General features: G+C 40.0%; 1 protein-coding gene and 1 long non-coding RNA gene across 3 annotated transcripts in view; one reads left to right on the forward strand and one right to left on the reverse strand.

Moving 5' to 3' along the window:
• Positions 1–20,644, forward strand: part of LOC137199589 (Golgi apparatus protein 1-like) — a 31,713-nt gene extending 11,069 nt beyond the window's left edge. The window contains exons 3-27 of one of the 2 annotated variants that reach the window (XM_067614017.1): positions 566–652; positions 1,204–1,419; positions 2,895–3,098; positions 3,989–4,060; positions 4,163–4,349; positions 4,497–4,714; positions 5,461–5,582; positions 5,799–5,900; positions 7,609–7,762; positions 7,921–7,938; positions 9,000–9,137; positions 9,322–9,408; positions 9,542–9,604; positions 10,765–10,878; positions 11,639–11,727; positions 11,986–12,103; positions 13,403–13,495; positions 13,687–13,824; positions 13,925–14,048; positions 14,195–14,337; positions 15,323–15,424; positions 15,558–15,665; positions 16,656–16,776; positions 16,990–17,096; positions 17,176–20,644. In XM_067614017.1, the coding sequence (XP_067470118.1) occupies positions 566–652; positions 1,204–1,419; positions 2,895–3,098; positions 3,989–4,060; positions 4,163–4,349; positions 4,497–4,714; positions 5,461–5,582; positions 5,799–5,900; positions 7,609–7,762; positions 7,921–7,938; positions 9,000–9,137; positions 9,322–9,408; positions 9,542–9,604; positions 10,765–10,878; positions 11,639–11,727; positions 11,986–12,103; positions 13,403–13,495; positions 13,687–13,824; positions 13,925–14,048; positions 14,195–14,337; positions 15,323–15,424; positions 15,558–15,665; positions 16,656–16,776; positions 16,990–17,096; positions 17,176–17,343 (3,093 nt within the window). In that variant the 3' untranslated portion in view covers positions 17,344–20,644. The remainder of the gene's footprint in view (positions 1–565; positions 653–1,203; positions 1,420–2,894; positions 3,099–3,988; positions 4,061–4,162; positions 4,350–4,496; positions 4,715–5,460; positions 5,583–5,798; positions 5,901–7,608; positions 7,763–7,920; positions 7,939–8,999; positions 9,138–9,321; positions 9,409–9,541; positions 9,605–10,764; positions 10,879–11,638; positions 11,728–11,985; positions 12,104–13,402; positions 13,496–13,686; positions 13,825–13,924; positions 14,049–14,194; positions 14,338–15,322; positions 15,425–15,557; positions 15,666–16,655; positions 16,777–16,989; positions 17,097–17,175) is intronic. The other variant, XM_067614099.1, reaches the window with a different exon arrangement.
• On the reverse strand, positions 13,716–14,238 carry LOC137199701 (uncharacterized). Its single transcript, XR_010931843.1, has 3 exons — positions 14,143–14,238; positions 13,907–13,966; positions 13,716–13,805 (listed from the first exon to the last, which is right to left on the reverse strand). It is a non-coding gene; the product is annotated as an uncharacterized lncRNA (long non-coding RNA).
• Positions 20,645–20,852: the final 208 nt, after the last annotated feature.

The raw sequence follows: 20,852 nt of genomic DNA on the forward strand, positions 1-20,852 counted from the left end.
ATATTTTATGGTTTATAGATTCAACTGATCGGTTATATTTTCTGTAAAAACAATTACAAATGTTTAAACGCTGCTCTAAAACCTTCTCTACACCGACAAGACTAAATTTTAGCAGTAAAATTATGTCAAAATTAGATGTACTGACTCTAAAATATTGGAATCACCCGTTTAAATGCACCTTGTTTCATCTCTTAACACTTCCAGGTTACTAAAACTTCCATTCCCACGTAAATATTTTATATTTTTATGAGCATACTGCACCTTTGAGCGCTGCTGTTGTGAAAACAGTGTCTGAACTTGTGTGTTTTCTTTGTGTTTGGGATGAAAAGATACTTGTGTTAGTCTTAATCAGTTTTGAGCACCTCATCATGTCTCATCATCTCAGCTCTAATCACTTGAGTGCATCCAGGTCTCTGCATCGCAGCTGGTTCCAGTGTTTACAATCCTTTCATTTCCTTTCCGTTGCTGAATTAGTTTAAGTTCTAATTTCAAACAGATCTGGATGTTATTACCGTGTGTGTGCGTGTGTATGAAATGTAATGACTCCCTTCCTTTTCTCCATCAGCTCCTGTGGAACTACAAACTCAATCTGACCACTGATCCAAAGTTTGAGTCGGTTGCCATGGAGGTGTGCAAGAGCACCATCACCGAGGTCAGTCTGCACCGCGAGAGGCTCGGCGTTCAATTTCCTGTGACATTAAAAGGAGCTTCCTACTGCGGGGCTGCAACTAAACATCATTTTCATTATGAAGTGATCGTTAAGTCAAAGTTTAAGCTGAAATATAGTGAAAACTTACAGTTTCTTAGAGCCCATGATGCCTTCAGTCTGCTTGTTTTGTCCAACTGTCATTTATGATGAAGAAAAACAACAAATCATCACATTTGAGAAGCTGGAATCAGAGCATGTTTGGCAATTTTTCTTGAAAATTGACTAAAATTATTATCAAAATTGTTGCAGATTAATTTTCTTTCAATCGATTGACTAATTGTTGCAGCTCTAATTTCAATATTAAGTATTTTGTAGTGATTATATTCACAGTTAGGTTCAAGAATCAAATCTTTAAGGTCGTTATTTTCTTCCATAGGAGTGTTTCTTTATTTTTTGAATTCAGTTTAATACATTTAGTCGTGTTGAAGCGTCTGTTGTCGATGAATAAACATCATCTCAGTCTAACGCAGCGTCTGACTCTTCGATGCCTTCAGATAAAGGAGTGTAATGAGGAGGAGCGCGGACGGGGCTACCTGGTGTCCTGCCTGGTGGATCACCGTGGCAACATCAGCGAGTACCAGTGTAACCAGTACATCACCAAGATGACCAGCATCATCTTCAGCGACTACCGACTGATCTGCGGCTTCATGGACAAATGTAAAGAAGACATCAACAGCCTGCGCTGCGGCAGCATCAACGTAGGACACAAGGTGAGGAGTGTGTGTGTGTGTGTGTGTGTGTGTGTGTGTGTGTGTGTGTGTGTGTGTGTGTGTGTGTGTGTGTGTGTGTGTGTGCGTGTGTCACTCTCTGTCACACTAAAACTGCAATGAGGATGCTGATGATTCAATCAAAGGCTCAGTGGAGTTTGGTTGTACATATTATGCTCTGAGTCATCTATAAAACTGTAATTTAGTTGCTTTTTTGTAGCTTTCAGCTGCATCTCAGTCTATCAGCAGGTGAAGTTGTCTCCCTAAAAAGCTAGAATTTGGATTTTATTTAGTTTTTATTTCTTTTTCTTAAATCCAGTTTTAGGTTCTGTCTTAGTGTCGGCAGCAGAGGCGTCACTGTAAACTGCAAAACATCTCTGTAGGAGCCGTTTTTCGTTGTATGCACTCAGGATGTGCAGAGAGCCCAGTATTTGTATTTGTATCTGTATTTGTTGAGGCAGCAAAATTATTTGTATTCGAATAAAAGTGGGAAGAGGTTTTAAAAATCCTGTTTCTGTTTTTATTACGCTTTTAATTTTAGAAAATTAAAGTGTTACAATAAGCGTTCATGAAGTGTTCCCTCGGGAGAACACCCCCAACTCCAGGAGTGATGTCCGAAATAAGGAAATGTGCGTCATGTAGCAGGTGGATGTGACTCCACTTGTTGACGTGACAGCGGAGCAGAGGAGAGACACTGAGATAGTGATGTAACCAACGAAAACAAATAATTTTTAAAATATTTGTATGAAACAAATATTCGTAAAAAACTCACTATTTGTGCTTTGCTGAATAGCGTATTTGTACTCGGGCACACCTCTAGTATGTACAGTATACAGAGTATTCAGATCCCTTCACATTCTGCACACTTTATTATGTTGTAGATCTAATTTTAAATGCCATGGGAAAACATGTTAAAATCAAACACTGAAATCTCTCATTTTTACTAAAAGTATTCAGACCCTTTGCCCTCAAATTATGCTCAAGTGCATCATGTTTGCTTTAATTATTCTTGAGACAAGTCCACCTGCAGCGACCAGGCAAGAAAGGTCTGTGAGGTGACCAAGAACCCAGCGGTCACTCTGACAGAGCTTCAGAAGTCACCTGCTGAGTCTCCCAACAGGTTCTCCCATCAGTCAGGCCTCAATGATAGACTGGCTAAATGGAAACCACTCTAAAGTAGAAGGTGTATGACAGTCTGCTTGGAGTTTGCCAAACAGCATTTAAAGGACTCTGAAAGCGTCAGGAAAACGATTCTCAGTCTGATGAGATAAAAATTGAACTCCAAACACAAAGCACTGCTCATCACCTGGTGAATAGCATCTCTACAGTGAAACATGATGGTGACAGAGTCGTACGGAGCAACTCGGCACTGTTTTTATTTTCATGTGCAGCAAAGAGTCACTACAATCTCAGAGTTTTGATTGAGTTATTACGTTTGATCGCACCGTCTTTCATCTGTTGTTGTCTTTCCTCGTCAGGACGTCCACTCGCAGGGTGAAGTCATCTCCTGTCTGGAGAAGGCGTTGGTGAGGGAGGCGGAGCAGCAGGATCGGGCTCATCCAATCAAAGAGGAGTGTCAGAGGGCGATCCTGCGTGTGGCGGAGCTGTCGTCGGACGACTTTCACCTCGACCGACATCTTTACTTCTCCTGCCGAGACGACCGCGAGAGATTCTGCCAGAACGTGAGGAGACGCCGCCACTTACTGCTCATTTTACAGTTTTAAATGATTAAATTTATTGACGTCTTTGTTTCTATCCAAAATTTCCATTCATGCTATCACAAAGGAATGGAAATTTTTACCACAATTTACTGTTACCACTGGATTCTGGCTGTTGAAAAATAGACAAATCAGAAAGTACTCAGAGACTTTATAGTGTACATGACTCATGTTTACAGTCTTCATCAAAATACACACAGTGACAGATGTTTAATTTCAGTTTAATTACAGGAAGTGCTCTAGTGAGAAATGTTCAAAAAGCCTTTTGTTTCAATGTTTAAAAAATCCTGAACCAGCACCGAAAACCAGACTCTTGTTTCTTGGCCAACGTGTTACTTTCCCACCAGATTTTATTCAAATATGTTCACAGATTTTTTGAGATGTTCTGTTAACAGACAAACAAAATCATGACCCCGTTAAATAATCATTAATTATCTTGTTTTTTTAAACAACCCAAAAAAATCTAATGTCGCTATTGCTGCTCTTAAAGTGTCTCTAATATATTAACAGTCTCTGTTCTCTGTGATCTTTTGAAATTAAAATACATTTTTGTAAATATGGTGGTTAGATGAGTGTGAATATAACTGATAATTGTGATTTCACCTCATCTTGCTGCTGGCATCTGTTGATTCTCAACTAGATTTATTGATTAAAACAGTCAGATAAACTGCTGGATATATTATTTACTGTATCTGTTAAGCAATTTACTACTGTAACAAACAAAAATGAGTAAAGCTGACAGCTTCCTGTAATGTGTGAAATTATTCTAAATATGTTTAAGCAGTTGTAGTCTATTTATGGTCTTTTAAAACGATATAAAAGTGTTTCTCCCTTTCTGTTCCTCGTCTCTTCAGACTCAGGCAGGAGAAGGAAAAGTCTACAAGTGTTTGTTCAATCACAAGTTTGAAGAGGCCATGTCAGAAAAGGTACCACCGACTCAACATCTACCCCCCGCAGGAGGGTTATCATCGACTCCTTCGGTCACTAACGCTCTTCCTCCTCTCCTCTCCTCCTCTTCTCCTCCACAGTGCAGAGACGCTCTGACCACCCGCCAGAAGCTGATCTCTCAGGATTACAGGGTCAGTTACTCTCTGGCTAAAGCCTGTAAACTGGACCTGAGGAAGCAGCGCTGCAGTCTGGACACCAGCCTGCCGCGAGCCCGCGAGGCCCGACTGTCGTACCTGCTGCTGTGTCTGGAGGCCGCCGTGCACCGAGGTGTGTTTCCGTTCACTCTTATCTCAATCTGCAAAAGAAAATGACGTGTATCTTCATAACATTTAGATAAATAGGATATATAATTATGTTCATCCCTTGTGTCATCAGAGCTTAATCGTGTCAGTGATAATTTGATTTGGCGTGCAGGTCGTCCGGTCAGCGGGGAGTGTCAGGGGGAGATGCTGGACTACCGGCGGATGCTGATGGAGGATTTCTCTCTGAGTCCGGAGATCGTGCTTCACTGCCGGACCGAGATCGAGGCTCACTGCTCGGGCCTTCACCGCAAAGGCCGCACGCTGCACTGCCTGATGAGAATCGGACGCGGCGACCGCAGCACCGCCGTCGACAGCGTCTGCCAGAGCGCCGTAAGTCAGTGTCATTGTGCCGCTTCGCCATTGAGGAGATACAGACAGCTGAGAGGAAGAACGGAAGCTGGAATCATTGAGTTGTTATAGTGATTTTTTACTAGAACTGCTGGAGTTTTAGTTAATAGACATTAGTCTCACCAGTCTAGTGCAGAAAAATGTGTTTTGCTTTTAGCATGAAGTCTGACAAAGCTCAGTGAGGTACGCTCAGGTTGGTTAGAGGCTCCATTTCTCCGTAGTTGGACCAATCACAGCAGTTTTGGCAGAATCAGGCTTTAGTGCATATCTACTACTTTAAATTGTTTACAAATGTTTGTTTATTTCTGTAGTATCAGGCAGTACCGTATCATTTATATTAACGATGCAACTAATGACTATTTTTTTTATCGATTCATCTACTGATTATTTTCCCCAACAATCGTCTGTGTAAATGCTTATTATAATTCCCTAGAACACAGGGTGAACCCTTGTTTTGTCCGATCAAAAGTCTAAAACCCCAAATTATTCTCGGTAACTATGATACAAGACTCAAATCCCCACATTTAAAACACTGTAACCATCAAATGTTTGTCATTTTTACTTGAAAATTGACTAAAACAATTATTCATTTATCAAAATAGTTGCAGATTATTTTTCCATCGATTGACTAATCATTTAAACTGTAACTTATATGAGGAAACTGTAACAGACTGTTTATCACTTTTCCTGCTGCTGACATGTTCTCCTGAACTTTGTTTCTGCTGCAGCTGCAGACTCTGATTCAGTCCGCCGACCCCGGCGCCGACTACCGCATCGACCGAGCTCTCAACGAGGCCTGCGAGTCCGTCATCCAGACCGCCTGCAAACACATCCGCAACGGAGACCCGATGTGAGCCGGTTAAAAAAACACACATTACATCACCATATCTGAATTATGGCTTTAAATTATGATCAGCGACTGTTTTGATCATCGTTAACAGCTCATTGACAGATCGTTTTACATTCCTAATGTACACAAGTTCATCCGCTGACTGTGTGTGTGTGTGTGTGTGTGTGTGTGTGTGTGTGTGTGTGTGTGTGTGTGTGTGTGTGTGTGTGTGTTTAGGATCCTGTCGTGCCTGATGGAGCATCTGTACACAGAGAAGATGGTGGAGGACTGTGAACACCGACTGTTGGAGCTTCAGTATTTCATATCCAGAGACTGGAAGTGAGTTTGTTCTCTGACACTTGAATCCATCAACTATTGAGACGATTTAAATAACTTCAGTTAGTTGATTTTAATGTGACAATTTACACAAAATAACTTATGTCATTTGTTAAAAAAATTTCTTCTTAATGACCATTAAACAATAGAGACCGGAGCTGAAGTATCAACATTTAACAGAATTTATTTTCTTGTACAAGACGGAGCGTTTCACAATACAACACACAGGATGAGGTTACAAAGAAAAAGGTTCCCAGAGGAGCGACTATAACAGGATTTTATACACCTTAAGTGGGAGTTACAGTTCTTTTCTCAATCTTTCAAATATAGATGTATACATAACGTCATGTCTGTTTTCAGTTCTGCTTTCAAGGAGCCATCCTGCCCAACTGACCCCCAGATGACATGTCTCATCCTTTCTCCAACGAATTTTAATTTCTTCATCTTCCTCTTTATAAATATAATTCTGAACTTCCTTTAACCTCAGCTGATGAGTCTGCTGATGTTACAGAGTTGCAGTAACATCAGCAGACGATTTATGTTTTACATAGATCATGATCTATTTAAAACAGTAACACTCATACACAGTGTAATCATCATTTTTATAACATCATTATTGGCATGACATAAGTTCATTCTTGACTTTGGAAAAAATAACTTTAATTCAAGGTCCACTTGCTAGCTTTTCAGAAGCTTTTTACCACATCTCACAGCCTTCATGAACAGATGGAGATTGTAGTATTTTGCTCTTTGCATCACAAGTCGTTCATATTGAAACTGTTGTGAAAATTGATCCAGTGCAGTTGTTTAATACCACGTTTGCCTCAAAGTTCCCGGCATTAGAGTTTATTTTCTTAAAGAGAGACAGTATTGAGTTTAACAATAATCTATACATGAAAAGAAGAATTTAAAGTGTCTATAATCTATATTTTTTTTTATAATGTATAAAAATATGCAAATGTCAGTGTGTAATGTGTTGTGTGTGGTTCATAGTGATGAACCTACAGAGAATTATCAGCGACTCTGCAGCTCGGAGCTTTATAGTGAGTTTCAGCTCATTGTTTATCTGTCCGGCTGCAACTTTACTGTTTTGCTTCACTCTCAACGCTTAAATAGCATCATTTTGGGCTGCAGCAGACAGCTCTTTTAGAAAAAGCTGTAAAAACTCACTGTACACTACCTGCTCAACACCAAACGGCAAACAGACAGAGTTAGCTGTAGACTAGCTGGTGAACATAGTGGAGCATTTAGCAGCTAAAGAGCCAGATATTTCCCTCAGGAGTTAGTAGAGAGCAAAAGTTAAAAGAGTTAAAGAGAGTGAATATTGGACTTACATTCACCAGGTGAACAGAAACACGACTCCACATGAATGATAATGTTGCTTTAACTGCTGGAAATAAGCAACTATTTGCTAACAAGTTCAACATTTCAACTTAAAAAGATGGATATATGTCAGTGTTGTGGTTATAACTTGTTTCTGCTTCCCCCTGCTGGCCAAAACCTTTAAAGTATTTATTTACCTTCTTTTCCTCAGGCTTTAATTGCTTTTTTTTCTTCAGAATTCAAAATTTGAATCTCAGAATATTGAAATAAATCCCCAAAATTATGACTTTATCTTCATACTATATACTATATTTTCTTTACAAACTAAACAGTAAAGTGGAGGAAACTGTGGTAAAATACAGATGAAGTTCCTCTCTGTGTCTCTCAGACTGGATCCCATCCTGTATAAGAAGTGTCAGGGTGACGCCGCCCGGCTCTGCCACACACACGGCTGGAACGAGACCAGTGAGCTGATGCCGCCCGGCGCCGTCTTCTCCTGCCTCTACCGCCACGCTTACCGCACCGAGGAGCAGGGACGCCGGGTAGGATTTCTCATGCTGGATCACTGTCGCTCCTATAAATGCAATTTTGACGTATTTTTCTTCTTCAGGATTTTTTTGTCAGTTCGGTGTTGTAACTCTGCATTCTCCTGACAGCCGAATCAGCAGGTGTAACTCTTTCATATTTCTAAATTTAACAGGTAAAGCATTACGAGGAGGTAAGTGGTCGATGGTTCACCTCAATCAATCGGTATTGATCCTGGTGAAGGGCTAAATTGATGATGACAATGAAAATGACACGATCCAGTTTGAGATGAGATTTTAATCTGTACCTGACTGACGGGCCGGAGTGATTTGGTGTGTGTGTGTGTGTGTGTGTGTGTGTGTGTGTGTGTGTGTGTGTGTGTGTGTGTGTGAGCGAGGCTGAGCAGTGCCAGTCTGTCACTCTGTCTGGGCTTAAATATAGAGGATCTTACCAACAACAGCAACTAAAATCACACATTTAAATTTTGGTGGTTTAAATTTTAATAGACCAGAAAAAATAGCTTTGCATGTTATAGCTGCAAACATGATTCATTATTTTCAATTTAAATTTTACACAAGACTTAAACTTTACCACTCTGGCGAATCAGAACCTGGTCTTAAAGAGACAGGAGCTAAAACAGCCTGTTTCACACAGATGCTGAACTGATGCGCCTCAAAAGACCAGAATCAGATAAATAAGGAGATTTTTTTAAATTGTAAATCATGCAAAGATATTCCAGTTGAGCCCTAGAATAAAAATATGGACCAGGAAATGTGCAGAATATGTCCCCTTTAATGTTGTCATGAACATGATTTCATGCTATTTACTAGCTGAACACTGATAACGATGCTAATATGGCATGAACGCAACATTAGGGGACAAGAACAGAAGCACAAACAAGAGTCAATATTATCGACCGCTATTAACTTATAACAGATATTTATCAGTATTGGTACATACGTTGGCTGATAAGTAAGAAAACATGGTACAGAAATGTTAAAGATAAGTTTGAGGTAGTTTAGAAACAGAACTTTTTGAAAAAATGTCCCACTCAGTACACATATTGGTTACTATTCTTTACTAAACAAATATAAGGGATTCTGTTTGTTTGTGTCTTTATTTAAAAAAAAAAACCCAAATAATCCAAGATATCAACATCATATCAGTCTCAGAAACCCAGTATCTGTTTCCAGTACAAACCTGTGTGTGTGTGTGTGTGTGTGTGTGTGTGTGTGTGTGTGTGTGTGTTTGCAGTTATCTCGGGACTGTAAGATGGAGGTGCAGAGGATTCTCCATCAGAGGGCGCTGGATGTGAAGCTGGACCCTGAGCTGCAGAAGCGATGCATGACGGACCTCGGCAAGTGGTGCAGCGAGAAGACGGACGCTGGACAGGTGGGACAGATAAATGTTTTCACTACTGCTGCAACTGCTTTAAGCCACTGATTGATCTTTAAGCGCCCTCTGCTGGCTGTTTGATTCATCATCGTGGTTCTTTTTACATCAAACCTTGAAAACTTTAGAGGAATCTTGTCTACTTGCTGCTGACAATCTCTCACATCTGTGTTTGTGTGTCCAGGAGCTGGAGTGTCTGCAGGATCACTTGGAGGACCTGGTGTCTACCTGCAGGGACGTCGTGGGCAACCTGACAGAGCTGGAGTCAGAGGTCAGAGTTCACCAGTATTAACCAGAATAAAATAGTCACCTGATTAGTTGAGACGTGTTGATGTTATGATATGAGCGTTTCTTCATGTCAACTGCATATTTTGAACTTTGTCTGTTTCTGTTTCACCGTTCAGGACATCCAGATCGACGCTCTGCTCATCAGAGCCTGTGAACCCGTCATCCAGGGCCACTGCCACGTGAGAACTTAAACCTTTTTACATGTGTACACACAACGTTTTTGACTTGACATGGTAAAGCCCCTTTACACTGTACTATTTTGGGTCGTCTGAGATGAAAGTTGACAATCGTGAGAGAAACGTGGTGAAATCTTTGGTCGTCAATCCATAACGGTCTCACCATGAGATACGTCCACTGACAACCGATTTGGAGCTTTGGGAACTGAAGACATTTCAGATATTTAAGACCAAATTCTCACATCGTGACTGCTGCTACGACGTCCCACCTCTACAAACCAACCAATCAGAATACAACAGGAAATGACACATAACACACTAGCCAGTGTGACGTTTCCTCAGACTGATATCTGACAGTCTGACACAGAATTTCATTATCAGGTTCTTGCACAATGTGACCTGCAAGAAACTTACACCATCGTTGTTGCTGCAGAGCATAAAGGCGCCATTACTCAATGGTAATTTAAAAAAAAAAACAACACTTTTTACATTTCTGGACGAAATCCTTTTCTCTGTTAGTTATGGGAATGACATTCTATCCAACAGACCCACCTCGTACCTGGACAACTACTGAAATTTTGATTCCTTATGTTTTTGGTGAAAGGTCACCATTATAACAAAACCATTCCTGGACAAATATTGTTAATTAATAAATATAAAAGAGCTCAAAAACTAGAATTTCTCCCCAGAGGACGAACCCTTTTCCATTCAGACGCTTCATACTACATAACAAGATATCTCATAATCCAGCGGCTGCATTGTGATTAAAATTTGCTGATCATTGTCTGCTCCCAAAGGTTCAACCTTTTAGATTTTAGTGACCCTTTGACCTTTTTTCTGGTGCCAATCACAGGACAAATAACTGTTTTTCTACAAAACATTCATATTGTGAGGTCGTAGTAAGGCAAGGCATGTTTTTTTTTTATTTTCTTTATATTTTATTTTACTTGAATGGTAATAATATGTCTGTGAAGATTCTCAGTCATCCAGTATAGTACATGAAGTAAAGGGCAAATGGACTTGATTTGGATTCTTTAAGACGTTTTGCTTCTCATCCAAAAGGCTTCTTTAGTTCTTCAAGAGTCTAAATCAAGTCCAGTTATTAACTTTGCCCTTCTGGATATGTAAATAATAACGTGTGTTTGTTTGTTTGTTTGTTGTAGGATTTCGCTGATAACCAGATCGACACCGGTGATCTGATGGAGTGTTTGGTTCAGAATAAACACCAGAAGGAGATGAATGACAAGTGTTCAGTCGGCGTTACACACTTCCAGCTGGTCAGTTACAACATTTGTCTCTTTCTCGCTCTGTTTTTCTCCCCAATCTCACCAAAAATACTTTGATAAATTGAAAATTTAAATCAGAAATCACTCACAAACAGCAGTTTACATTTTTATTCACTAATTTTGGAGATAAATCCAAATTAATCTGCTCTTTTCTTTCCTCCACAAGCAAGTTTTCAGTCCTGTTTGTTCTTTAAGTTGCAGGATATCTTAAAAACTTGTGAAACTAATCGGGCCGAGGCATAAATAATTAATTTTTGATTAAATTTGATTAAATCTTTCGTCATTGATTGTGCAACCTTGACAGAGGTTTGTTTCTCTGAGCGCTTCCTTCTTCACATTGTGTCATTTACACATCTTTACTTGATCTTTCTTTAAATGTTTTACGTTAGATCACAGTTACAATTAATGTCAAATGATTTTTACTTAAAAATAACTTTTATCTTGCTCACAACAAATAGATAACAGGCTTTTTTGTACTTCTGTCTATGTTAAAGTTCCAGTAATTTTAAAGAAGTAATCATTCAATCAAAAGTAATTTAAACAGCTGGTCTTTCACCTCGTGTGAAACTTTAATTGTCTCCTTTGGGAAATTAAGTTTCAGCAAACGATAAAAGAAAGGAAAAATGAAAACTAGTGAAGAAGAGTTTCAGAGACGAGGTGACAGACGACACCGTTTTGCTCTGCTGCAGGTGTTTCTGTATAATGAGGGACGTCGTTTAAATCTCCGTCTCTTCCTGTGTTCAACTTACAGATTCAGATGAAGGATTTCCGGTTCTCCTATAAGTTCAAGATGGCCTGCAAGGAGGACGTTCTGCGCTTGTGTCCAAACATCAAGAAGAAGTGAGTTTGGAAAAGGTTTGACGTTTTGGTAAATACACTTATTTGCTTTCTAGATGAGAAGAAAGTGAATACGCGTATTTCCCAAAAATGTTGAACTATTCCTTTAAACTTCTTAAGCTCACATTTGAAGCTCTATTTTTTCCTCTTTGTTTCTCTGCAAAACACTTTGTGAGCAACAGTCAAAAGTATTTTTATGCATCCGGTAAATCTGATTTTAAATTGACGTAATTAACACTTTTCATGTCTGCGACCCTTCAGGGTGGACGTCGTCATCTGTCTCAGCACCACGGTGAGGAACGACACGCTGCAGGAGGCCAGAGAGCAGCGGGTTTCTCTGAAATGTCGTAAACAGCTGCGGGTGGAGGAGCTGGAAATGGTACCGCACACACACACACACACACACACACACACACACACACACACACACATACACATACACACACACACAGCCTCACTGACTCACTGTCACACATCTGAAATTAAAGACATTTTCAGTCTGTCAATATAATACTTGAGTCTAGATTAGTTGTGCAACAGGTATCCATGACAACACGATACTTACGTCGCATGATGTTAATGTTAATGCAACCGTTCTGGTCCTGATAGCACAAACGTACTAATAAAAACAGGGAACATGATGATGAAGCTCCAGCATCATCTTCAAACAAGATGCATTTCTTGTTCCTAACTATGCAGACGTTCACTAGATGACAGTTTGGTGTTGTGCTCAGTCCTCATGAAGTCTTATTTAGCCACACTAGCAGCATTGATCAACAACTATTGGATGGATCGTCATGAAATTTTGTCATGAAATAAAAATAACTTATACAGTGAAATATCTCTATACCTATCGGCTGGATTGGCACAACATTTTGTTCAGACATTCACGGTCCAACAGGATGAATCCTAGTGATCCTCTAGCGTCACCATGATTCACATTTGTGGTTTTTGGGTGAAATATCTCAATAACTATTGGACGGATAGGCACCAAATCTGATTGAACTGTAATAACTTTGTTGATCTGGCGCCAGTTTCAATTTGTCCAATATTTCGGTTTATGATAAAACCTGCAAAACTAACAACACTCCCTCCCTCCTCAGCTCTACTTTTTGTTTAGGGCTAATTAGCAAATGTCAGCATGCTAACACGTTAGCAGGCATGTTGGCCTGCTGGCATTAGCATTTAGCTTGAAGCTCCGCTGTGCTAAAGTGCAAACAGCATCACACAGCTGCTAGCATGGCTGTAATATCAGCTCTACAGTTTACTGACTGTCATTAAGAACCAGCCCATGAAAAATCCAGCAAATGATATATTTCCTGATAACTTAGAAACAGATCAACAAATGAAAGACTTCATGCAATTGTCTTGCAGTCCAATCACGTTGTTTTTAACGACCAGCTTATGGATCAGTTGGCGTCCATGTAGGTGCAGACTCCATGCACTAGAACTTACTCAAAGCAAACTTTAGACCAGTGTTTTGTGGTTGACCCCACAGTTGTTTTCTGGAGCGCGCACAAATTTGTTAACAGATTAAATGTGCCGTACTCCTGGAGAAATATTGTACTCTTTAACAGTTTCAGTATTTGTTTGCTAGTAAACCTTTTAGCTTATGTAACACCATGAAACCTTGTAGCTACAGTGCTAGGTTAAACTCCTCCTTCTCTTCTCCTCTCAGTCGGAGGATATCCGGTTGGAACCGGAGCTGTACGATCCCTGTAAGTCTGACATCAGTCGCCTGTGTCCCAACGTGGCCTTTGGTAACGCTCAGGTAAGAAACATCAGACTGCAAACATATGAGGACATACAAAAATGTTAGAAACATCAGAACCACTTCTCTTATCTTTCCTCTTGTCCCTCCCTCCGTCTGATCTTTTTCCTTCTGCCCCCTCTTCGTCTCTCCTCTCTTCTCTCCGCCTCTCCCCTCGTCTCTCTGATCTGCCTCCCTCGTCTCCTCCTCAGATGATCGAGTGTCTGAAGGAGCAGAAGAAGCAGCTCAGTCAGCGCTGCCACCAGCGGATCTTCCGGCTGCAGGAGGTGGAGATGACCGACCCCGAGCTCGACTACCAGCTGATGAGAGTCTGCAAGCAGATGATCAAGGTGAGGAGGAGGAGGAGGAGGAGGAGGAGAGAGAGAGAAAAGACCTGTGATGTAAGACAGGAAGTGGAAGGATGTCACTGACTGAAACTCTCTCCTGCAGCGGTTCTGCACTGAAGCCGACGCCAGAAACGTTCTTCAGTGTCTGAAACAGAACAAGAACAGCGAGCTGATGGATCCCAAATGTAAACAGATGATCACCAAGAGGCAGATCACCCAGAACACAGGTACACATGTTAATGAAAAGTCTGGAATACGCAAATACGAAGCAAGATATCATGAACCTGATCTGACTCAACCAAACCAGAATCCACCATTCACCTTACTGACACCTTCATCGTCCTCCCTCTTCCTCTTCCTCTTCCTCCTCCAGACTACAGGTTGAACCCGGTGTTGAGAAAAGCTTGTCGAGCTGACATCCCCAAATTCTGCCAGTCCATCCTGAACAAGGCGAGCGAGGACAGCGAGCTGGAGGGTCAAGTCATCGCCTGCCTCAAACTCAAATACGCAGACCAGGTTAGACCTCGATTACGTCACAGTCTGTTTCCTAAAACCTCCGCAGGAGACGGCAGGACGCTTTAAAACTGATTCATTTTAATTTTATTCAAACTTGTTTGAGTTCTGAGAATTTGCAGGTATTTAATGGTTAATTATTTGCTGCAATTTGATACAAATTATAAGAAAAAAAATGAAAAGTGTTAAGTTGGTTTAGTTGTACTGATTCATTATATTAATTTGCTGAGATTCTTAAACAATTGTCGAATCATATAGTAGTATCTCAAGTTGTTTCTTAAAAACTCTATAATGAACACATTTCCTGTTTACTACCAAATTACAGTTACACAGCAGCTACTTTTAGGAAATTATTGAAAAAAAACTAATATATTAATATATCATTTGACACACAAAACTTCACTCTGAAAACTGAGTTTTTTCTGTCAGTTAAAGAAATGTCAAGAGTCTAATTTATTAAGCATCATCTGCTAATTAACAGCTACATATGAACCCAAATATAATGAATCAGCACATTCCAAGTAAACCAACTTAACATTGCATTGCAGTTTTTTCTTATAATTTGTATCAAATTGCACCATCCTCTCCTGTAAAATGTCAAAAAAATCTACTGTTAAATATCTATTATATTAAGGGACCTGTAAAAGTGTTATCCAAAGCTGCAAATAAAAGATGAAGATTTTAAAAAAGGCATCAAACCAGCAATAAGTGAATTTTGACCAAAACAATATGGGATAAAGGTCCAGTTGATGAGATGACTGGTTAAAGATCCACACTGGACTCAGATGTATAGTATAGTCAATGTTGGACTCATTTTCAATTAAAATTTTAATTTACTTGTATTGGTTTTAAAGCGAGGCACTCCTAAATTTATGTTTCATGATACTTTTTTAAATATGTACATAAAAAGCATAAAAGAATCATGAAACATTGTGTTGTTATTGTTGTCGTGTTAAATTGTGTGTTTCCTGGCTGGGGTTTGGTTCAGAGGTTGTCTCCAGACTGTGAAGACCAGATCAGAGTGATTCTGCAGGAGTCGGCGCTGGACTACAGACTGGACCCACAGCTGCAGATGCACTGCTCAGATGAGGTACACACACACGCACACACACACACAGACACACACACACACACACACACAGAGTCATTATTTATCTGTTTCCACATCCTCGGCGTCTCCTCGCCTCCCTTCACGCCGTCTGTCCTCCTGTTTTCTCCTCCAGATCTCTAAGCTGTGTGCGGAGGAGGCAGCAGCTCAGGAGCAGACGGGTCAGGTGGAGGAGTGTCTGAAAGTCAACCTGCTGAAGATCAAACAGGACGCCTGTAAAAAGGTACAGTTACATCACACTGTCTGCTGCACTAGTTCACGATTACTTTACCAAAAGCATCTTTAAATATGATTTTTTTTCTTGATATTTATTGAAAATATTCAAACAGTACATGGATGGATAGATAAGATTTTTATAAGTGTTGTTTCAAAAAGTCAAAGTGCACACATGTTTATAGGCAGACTGCAGGTTTCAGATCATCTTACTACACTTTGAAAACAATTAAATAGACTGTTTGAGTTGGTGAATTCATCACATTTCATTATTTAAATCTTATTAAAGTTGCAATATTATATTATGGTAATGTTTTTACTGCACCAACAGGGACTATTTATAAAAACGTCCTCCCCTGTTGGTGTGTTCAGGTGTCTGTGAACTGTGGGAAAAATGCATTACATGATTGACAAGCCAACAGTTTATACAGTTTTTAGGAAACAACCACATGATTTTGTAAGCATCGATGGACATTTGTTCCAAAGGTTTTAAATGTCTTTGTATTTATTTTTTCCTCTGTGACGGCCTGATTTTTAAATTTATTTTAAAAACCACAGTGAGGCTCAGCTCACTGACTCTAAGATGAAACAGACAAAGTCACAACACCACATAGATACTGATGCATCCGTGGTTGCTGAATTTTAACTTTTAACAAACAAAAATATCCAAAAGCAGTCTAACATGAAGTCAACGACTTTACAAATGCAACTTTATTTTTCTTCTAACACCAAAAGTGGTTCTGACACACTGCCCTTGTGTTTTATAAGTAGTTTTACTTTTTCCTCTTTTCCGTACTCTTTGTTACTTTGGTGAATGCTGGTCTGTAACATAGTCGTCAAATATAACAAATATTATTAAGGTTAAGAAAGAGGATTCACCACAAAAAATGTCCAGCGTGTCTTGCAGATTGGACTCAATCAATTCAGATGATTCAGTCCAGAAGGTTCTTGTGTTGGTGTGGAAGCTCAGCTTTTTTTTGTCTGTTCTTCTTGTGTGCAGGAAGTCCTGAACATGCTGAAGGAGAGTAAGGCGGACATCTTTGTGGATCCGGTCCTCCACACAGCCTGCGCTCTGGACCTCAAACACCACTGTGCTGCCATCACTCCCGGCAGAGGAAGACGTGCGTGCTTTCACTCATTTTATTTCACATTTTAGTTGTATATTGTCATGAAGATGTATCATCTTGGTTGCATTACCTGTGACTATTAACCCCTACGATTGACCCATCGGATTACCCTTTTTTATTGTTGTTTTGTTGTTTTGAATGCCTTCCAGTGAGATTCTCCACTGTGTGTTTGTTTGCTTTACTTTGTCTTTCTTTCTCACCATCCAGAGATGTCGTGTCTGATGGAAGCCTTACAGGACAAAAGAGTTCGTCTGCAGCCGGAGTGCAAGAAAAGACTTCAAGACCGCATCGACATGTGGAGCTACGCCGCCAAGGTAAACACCAGGAGGAGGCATCTCGTCTTAAAAAAAGACGTTTTATTTCCCGTCTTTAATTTGTCCCTCCGTCCTGTAGGTGGCGCCAGCAGAGGGCTTCTCAGATCTGGCCGTGCAGGTGATGATGTCACCCTCAAAGAACTACATCCTGCTCATGATCGCACTGAGCGTGTGCATCCTCTTCCTGGTGGGGCTGCTGTGCGGTCGGATCACCAAGCGCGTGACGAGAGAGCTGAAGGACCGGTAGAGGACGAGCGCTTCAACGCCTTCGAAAAAGACTGACTCCTCGCACCTCCCTGTACCCTTCCTCCTCCTCCTCCTCTTCCTCCTCCCCCTCTCTCAGATGCCTGGTCTGTAACCAGCCGACCTGCACAGTGCCAACGCCAAGTGCTCACATCTGGACCTCCTCCTCTGTTTGCATCAAATCCAAAACAGTCCCCAACTCTCACAAAAACCTTTTAATTTCCATTTGGGCATCTCTAAACCACGAGAGACTATCGATCGTCTCTCCGATCGGAGCGTTTTCTCCTCCATGATCGTATTTTTTTTTTCTCTCCAAGCGAACCCGCTTTTCTCCGAGGATGTTGTTTGGAGTTGGATGTGAGATGGTCCGGCATCTTTTCAGTTTCTAAAATAAGCGCTGTTCATGATGTGACTTTGAGGGCTGCCGCTTCTCTCGCTGAGGTTAGGATTTCTTTCCCTGCGTTAGGTCCCGATGCTTTTTTTTTTTTGTCATATTTAATGGAGACTGGCGCATGTAGAGCAACAAAGAAATCGTTTCAGTTTTTAAGTGACTGCGGCTGCCTGAATCGCACAAAAAGCAACTTGGAATGTTGAGGCACACTTTTAAGGTTGAATTCTGAGATGTACTTGTTGCTTTGAAAACATTTTTTCTCATCTTTCATGAAGTCCCGTCCTCTTCACTCCTGCACAGGATCACGTCCAGCTCACCAAGTACAACTCTAAACATCTTCGGACCAGTTCAGGCCTCCTTCGCAAAGGTCAAGCTGGTCTCCATTATCAGAAACTTTGTGTGCACTTTTCATTTTTTTTATAACTTCATTTAAATTCTAATAATTAAATCTTTGCACTTTTTTTTTTTTTTTTAATTTTATTGCCTTATTTATTGTTGATTAATGACTGATTCTGATTTGTGTTTTGTGCATGTTGCTGTGCAGCTAAACACACCTGCTGAGGAGGTGAAAGTCAGCAGCTGTGAAAAGGTCAGATTACAGAAGTGGAAACCAAAATGTTAGTTGCATCTCAAGTTTTGGATTGTAAAGAATACACAAGTTAAGGTGGAAACACGCAGGAGTCACTGTCTCTGTTGCCTTTAACGATCAAACTCAACCTGTCACGTAAACAGTGCACAGACACGAGCAGTTACCTTTGTTTTATGAGGGAGGACGTTTAGGGGCTGCAACTAATGATTATTTTCATTATCAATTAATCTGCCGATAATTCTCTCGATTAATCGTTTGGTCTGTCAGAAAACACTGATGTTTTCATGTCTTATTTTGTCCAACCAACAGTCTGCATCTCAAATACATTGAATTTACTGTAATGTAACATAAGGAAAAGCATCTAAGAATGTTTAGCACACGATTCATCGATTATCAGAGTAGCTGCTGATTGATGAATAATGTGGATTTAGCCTTTAAACATGAGACTTGTGTAAAAATAGCTAGTTTTCTCTGCATAAGAAGCTCCTGTTCTTCTTAAAATAAATAATTTATTTATTGACACTATTAAACCTGCACTGAGCTGCTAACCTACTGAAACACAGTGTAAATTTCAACTATTTCTTCTTCTTTTTTCTTTTTTTTTTGGCAAAGATCTGTTTATTGGATGAAAAATTACATGTCCAGTGGCGTCAGTACAAGTGTCCAAAAAACAAAAAAAATGTCTTAATTTTCAAAAGATGTCCTAATTTTTAAGCCATGAGGAGGAGAAAAAGACAAAAAGTGAACTTTGAATTTGAACAATAAGCTGTAACTATTTCTTAGTAAACAACAGCCGGATGCTTTGACTTCCTGGAGTCTTGTTGCTATGGTGACGTTGCCAGGCAGGTTGGGCGCAGTAGTGCTGGGCGGATGAGAAATAGTTTCACTATGTAAAACCAAAACCCACAACTTTCTGTTTTTGTACAGATGAAATAAATGAGATACAACATATTAATTAGTGAGCTTTAGACGTGCTGGCAGATGCGTCATTTAATTTGGACAGAGCCACGCTAGCAGTTTTCTCTTGCTTCCGGTCTTTACATGAAGCTAAGCTAATTAGCTCCTAGCTCCAGCTCTCATAAACCCACTGTACACCACCTGCCGAGCACCAAACGGCATGTTCTGCTGTCAAAAAAAGTAAATTAAAGCAGCTTTAGAAGAGTACTCCATCAATTTAGCATCACATTTAACATCGTCAGACTCACAATGGATAGTTTGAGTATCAAAATCAATGCAGCAGATCCAGAGACGTTGTCTTTTTTAATCCCACGCATACCTCTTTGTTGTCTAAAACTAGCGCCTACATTACCCACAGTGCAACTCGATCGCTGAAGTTTCAGTTAAAGTTTTTGAATGTGTTATGCTAGTAGTGGCTAATGTAGCCTCGACGAGCGGGCTGCGGCGGTCTGCTAACTTCAGCCCCAACCGACGAATTTAACTTTACTTTTAACTTTAACAAACAAAAAGAAATGTCCTCCCCTTTTCCTACATCAATACCGGAATACTTTCTTGTTTTATGAATGAAGCTGTACAGCTGCGGTGTCTGTTTGACCAATCAGCGATGGTCTTCTCTGCAAACCCCGCCCCCACACTTCCTGTACTGCCCTGTAGAGCCTGTAGTGCCCTTACAACAGACGTCATGCTAGTTAAGATAAACGCATCAGATAGTTATATTTAAAAGACATGGAAGTTTTGAAGGATTTATGCTGTTATCACAATAAAAATCTCTTAAATCAGGAGAGAATTCTTTTTGCAATTTTGTTCTTTTTCTAAGTGATGACTGTTTCTTTTTGTAACGCATTTCACATTCATCAAAAGATTTTTTCTGAAGTAACCGCACTTTTCTTTTTACAGATGTTTTGCAGCTTGTACATTAATATCTGTGAATGATGAAAACCCCAGAAAAAGCTCGAAAGAGTCGAACTTTCTCTGCTCGTTTACAAAAGTTAATGAAGCTCAAGTTGCAAATAATTTGTGGATATGTTCTCGAAGGATTTTTGACTGTGAAAAAATAAAAAAAGAAACGTCCTCTACCTGAAAGCCGAGCGGATCAGTCGTCAGATAGAAACCAACAGCTCGCTGCTTTGAGCTTTTCTAAAAAATCGATCCTTTTGTTTCTGTCTGCGTCAGCTGAAGCCAACAGCTATCATAACCAGTTTTGTATGTAAGTCTCAACGTGTACAAACTTTATTGGTGTGCAATTTGTTTTCTTTTTAGATTATGCTATGTAATATGAAGATGTAACAGATTTATCATTGTGAGATTTGATTTTGCTGTACAGATAAAAATTTGTCAATTTAATAAAACTGTCTGCAGATTTTCATATCTTCGCTTCGACCAGAGTGTTTTTAAATACTGAGCGTCATGACCTTGGCCTATACTGGGTTTTTTAAAATAAAGCAGCGTGTATGTTATCTGTTTGAATGCAGGCTGGAAAAAGGCAACGAAGTTACTGTACGTAAGTGGAAAAACCACAGACAAACATTCACTATGAGATAACTGACCAGTTTATCACCTGCTGTACATACAGTTT

Source organism: Thunnus thynnus, chromosome 1 (assembly GCF_963924715.1).
Source record: "Thunnus thynnus chromosome 1, fThuThy2.1, whole genome shotgun sequence".
Lineage (NCBI taxonomy): Eukaryota > Metazoa > Chordata > Actinopteri > Scombriformes > Scombridae > Thunnus > Thunnus thynnus.